The 4433-nt window shown below is 42.9% G+C and overlaps 1 protein-coding gene across 1 annotated transcript in view; it reads left to right on the top strand.

Moving 5' to 3' along the window:
* Nucleotides 1–751: 751 nt before the first annotated feature.
* The window catches only part of SLC9A2 (solute carrier family 9, subfamily A (NHE2, cation proton antiporter 2), member 2), a 36547-nt gene continuing 32865 nt past the window's right edge, over nt 752–4433 (top strand). The window contains exons 1-2 of the mRNA XM_014955832.1: nt 752–825; nt 4225–4408. Coding sequence (XP_014811318.1) covers nt 752–825; nt 4225–4408 — 258 coding nt within the window. The remainder of the gene's footprint in view (nt 826–4224; nt 4409–4433) is intronic.

Genomic DNA, 4433 nt, shown 5'->3' on the forward strand with positions numbered 1-4433 from the left:
GTTTTCCAGAAATGCTTTCTTGATATCAAAGAGAGGCCAGAAAGTTTAAGTCCGAAAATATGACCTCATGATTTTTAGGTAATCCCTAAAAATGAAGTTAAATTTATGATACAGTGAAATTTCTCATTTGTTCAAATCAGCATTATTTTTTTTTTTTTCGTTGCGAAAGCAAATAACAGCAATTAGGATAGACCTTTTCCTTCTATATAGATAAAGGTTGTTTAACACATGATGTACAGCCCTGTAACTCACCGCTGTGCCCAAGACAAAATAGTCCCTATAGCAAAAGTAAAAATTTTTTTTTTCATTGCTAAAGCAGATAACAGCAATTAGGATAGACCTTTCCTACTATATAGATAAAGCTTGTTTAATATAACAGATGATGTACAACCCTGTAACTCACCGCTGTGCCTAAGACAAAATAGTCCCTATAGCAAAAGTAAAACTAAAATGTCATGACACCTGTATGAACCACCTGAACTCTTGCAAACCTGGGTGGTGTGACTCCCAACGCCCCTCTTTCCCAGAAAGCACGCTGCGGGTACCCTGAGTGATTCCCTGCTCTGGCGGCAATTCCCAGTAGTTATCTATAAATGGATTTAAAGGTAAACAAACCGGATTATGCGAGTTACCATCCTGATGTATGGAATAGCATGTGCTTTGTCAGGTGAAATGCTGGTAGGACTGTCTCTGGTAAAACAGACGATGCCTGCGAGTGGAATCAAAGAGATGAAAGTGCACCCAGGCGCAGATGGGCGATGAGGCATTGGTGGGGACACTGCAGGAAGGTCCTCCATGGATCAGTTGCAATCAGGCAAGTGCAGCGTAGGTGCTTTCTCTTTGTGCTATCACTGAAATGGTGCGGGGTGACCCGACGGTTCTGAAGCGGTAGCAGATGCATTGAGCTGTCAAGGGCAAAGCCATGACGGGACACCCTGGCGCCAGGGACACACCTTCACGTCTCCTCTGTCGCTCTCCCAGGCTGAGGGGACCCTCCACCCTCCCCTCCCCGGGCAGCTCCGAGACTGGGGAATATTTTTTCCTCCATATGACAACGTCCCCAGCCGTGCCCTCAGGAGAGCTGGTTATTGTGCAGATACCAGCAGGGCTGGGCGCATCCCCGGGCAGCTCTGAGACTGGGGAATATTTTTCCTCCACATGACGACGTCCCCAGCCGTGCCCTCAGGAGGAGCTGGTTATTGTGCAGATACCAGCAGGGCTGGGCGCAGAGGGAGCGGTGGTGGAGGGGAGCGTTGCTGCTGCCTCATATCATCTGGGTGAAACAGAGATAATGGGCATATCCCACCTCGCTCTGCTCTCTTAGGGAAACCTCTGCCTGGGTTTAAAGACCTTCTGCCAGCACTGAAACCCTTCAGCATCCCTGGGACCAGCTGCACAGGGCTACAGCACTTCTGTCAGCATCCCTGGGACCAGCTGCACAGGGCTGGTGGCAATGAAAAGCAGCCACATGCTGCACATACTGAGAGAAACTCCACAAGACCTTCTGCACTCAGCTTCGCTGCACCTATTTCAACAAGCTCCAAAATCAAAGCTGGTCCACTTCCCTGCTGTGTCATGCCATGCCATAAAGTCAATTCCCCTCCAAATGTTGGATATCCTCTTCTGTACAATCCATCCATAAAACAGGTTATTTTGGTGTAAGAATAGCCAGTATTAACTTTAGCAATTAATCTCAACTTCAGTTTTCTTCACCCTCCCAGTTTTTTAGGGGTCTGTGTCAATGTATTATGTTTTTTTTTTATTACTGGCTTGTAATAGCCAGTAATAAACAGCCTCAGGATTAATGGCATCTTCCCCTCATTTTTTTTATTCCCATATACCTCTCATTTTCACAACATTATTTAAAAAAAAATCAGCCTAGAAACCAGACCCACAGCAGTGGCAGAGCTAGAAGGATTGGTGTTGTGTCTGCCCTTTTATTTTTGGAGAGGAGGAAAGTAAGAAGACAAATAATGGCAACTATGTGGATGGTGCCCCGAGGAAGGGTCCATATTCCTGCGTCTGAGAGAGACTTTGTGACTGTAAAGGCATCACCTGGGTACCAAAGCATCGCTCTCTGCCAGTCCGCAGCAGCCAGGCTCTGTCGTCTCTCACTACCTGTAATGAAAAAAGCAGCAATGAGGAACATTTTCCATGAGAGGAGACCTTCTTCCACCTTCTCATGCCTCAGCACTTTCCCATCCAAAAGGTTCTTTCCCCTCTTTTGGCAAACTGAAAATCCTCAGCCAGTTCACAATTTCCAAACGCCTGTGGGGTTACCATATGGAGGTCCAGTTCCCTGCTCTGCAGTTTATTTGTGCTGTGACTGTTGAACAGGGATATCAATCACAGCACAGAGAGGGATTAGGAGGTGCTATTAAAGAGAAGGGTTGATGGGGCAGTATATAAACAGCTCTACTTCCAATAGCCTTGGCCAGCTTGCTCTTGCCAATACTTTTTCACTGACATTATTGAAGATAATTCTCAGTCCAGTGCAACATCCTGCAGGCAGATCACTAGAGACGATCTGTAACATTGGTTTTAGGAGGGCAGGTATTGACACTTTCAGAACTGTATTTTTCAGAAAGGTTTTCTTCATCTGCAGGAAAGGTCATAAAATGAGGCACGCGAGTACAATTACAGATTTTATGATTTCAGGCTGAATTATGATTTACAGTCTGATTTGCATGTGAGAGATAATGCTATCTCCTTCACCTGAGGGTTAGGCTTCTCTTCTTATAGATGGTCTTTTGACAGGGACAAGGAGATTCAGGAATGAAGGAAAGTTGGTGTTTTTTTTTTTTTCCCCATATAAAGGAAATGTTCTCAGAATTGGCAATATTTATCTGTTTCTATTATTTCAGAGAATCTAATATAACAAATGAAAGAACGTATGAAGATATCATATGCAGCTAGAGGACTACATGGTGTATAGACTGGTTTGATATTCAAACGTGTTCTCTTGGCTGACTTGTAGATAAAATAAAGAAAAAAAATATTAGTGTCAAGTTTTTCAATTTGTCATTAAAATCATAGGCTAAGTGGGGTAAAGGACAGCTACTATTCAGCTAATTGATTCTGAGCTTTAACTCACTACAGAAGCTGTAGCTTCTGGTTACTCTTTGCCACTTGGAGAAAAAAGGAGAGCTCTCACTACCTGCTTTTGTTTTATTTAAGCCAAGACAGACATGCTTTGCTCTAAAGGCATGCAGAATGGTGTGCTATAAAGATTTTATGAGTTTGAGCTTTGGAATACTGTCTTACTCTCAAGTGGTGAAGTCATAAGCACATCGTGGCTGAGATCGCCTTCTTTCAGGAAACACAGAAAGCTGGTGCTCAGCAGTATCTGATGGAACACTGGGCATGCTAAATTCACGGCAGATTCCCAACGCCTTCAGGAACAGGATTCTGTCAATCACATTTAATATTGGCAACACACACACTCTCTCTCTCACACATATATTTATATTATTAGGTCTATATTTATATACATATATATCAGAATATATGTATGAACACTCACACATGGTTATACAGTGCATTCTTTTAACTCTATGAATTAGCAGCGTGTTAACTTTCTTAATGAAGAGGAACAGCATTGTGCCTATCACATATTTGATAAGGGAAACATAGACAATATATATAGCAATACATTTTACATTACATGTTATATGTTATATATTAAATGTATTATACTATGTAACATATACCACACATAATTATATATTATACAGCAAGTATATACATATGTGTGAACATACACATATATATTTACATGGAATATGTTCTTTTAGCTCTCTAAATTAGCAGAATTTATCTTTTAATTAGCAGGAACAGAAGGCTGACTTTCATATAGTTGGTAGAAGCACCGTTCTTGGTGCTTTGGTTATGGCAACATACAGATGTACATATACACATACACGTACATACATGCATATGCAGATACATATATTAAAATTACTTTATTAAAATATATATACATGTGTATAGACATACATATGTATGTATCTATATATAAATTTGGACAGATGTATTTACATATACATACATCTGTATTACCGATAGACATGAGTCTAAATTACTTTTGGTAGTGTAATGTATGTGTATATATAGGCATGTACATGTGGGTAGATGTTTATAGAGTGTGTTAACTCTCTAAATGAGTTTATACGAATATGTATGTGAGTGTGTCCTTGTATGACTGTATACAAATGCCTTTTGAAGGAGTTCAGAGCTAGAAGAACACACTCGGTTATGCCCGTACCGCTGCTCGCCGGGGGACGCGTTGGGGGGCAGGAACGGGTGCCCCTACACCCCTCTGCCTCCGATCCCGCACGCCGGTGTCCGGCTGCCCCGCACCCTGCCCGCCCACCTGCCGGCGGGGGGGCTCCCGCCGCGCTTGACAGCGGCCCCGGGGGCGGCGGGGGCGGCGG

This window comes from Calidris pugnax, unplaced genomic scaffold (genome assembly GCF_001431845.1).
Source record: "Calidris pugnax isolate Ruff unplaced genomic scaffold, ASM143184v1 scaffold277, whole genome shotgun sequence".
Classification (NCBI taxonomy): domain Eukaryota; kingdom Metazoa; phylum Chordata; class Aves; order Charadriiformes; family Scolopacidae; genus Calidris; species Calidris pugnax.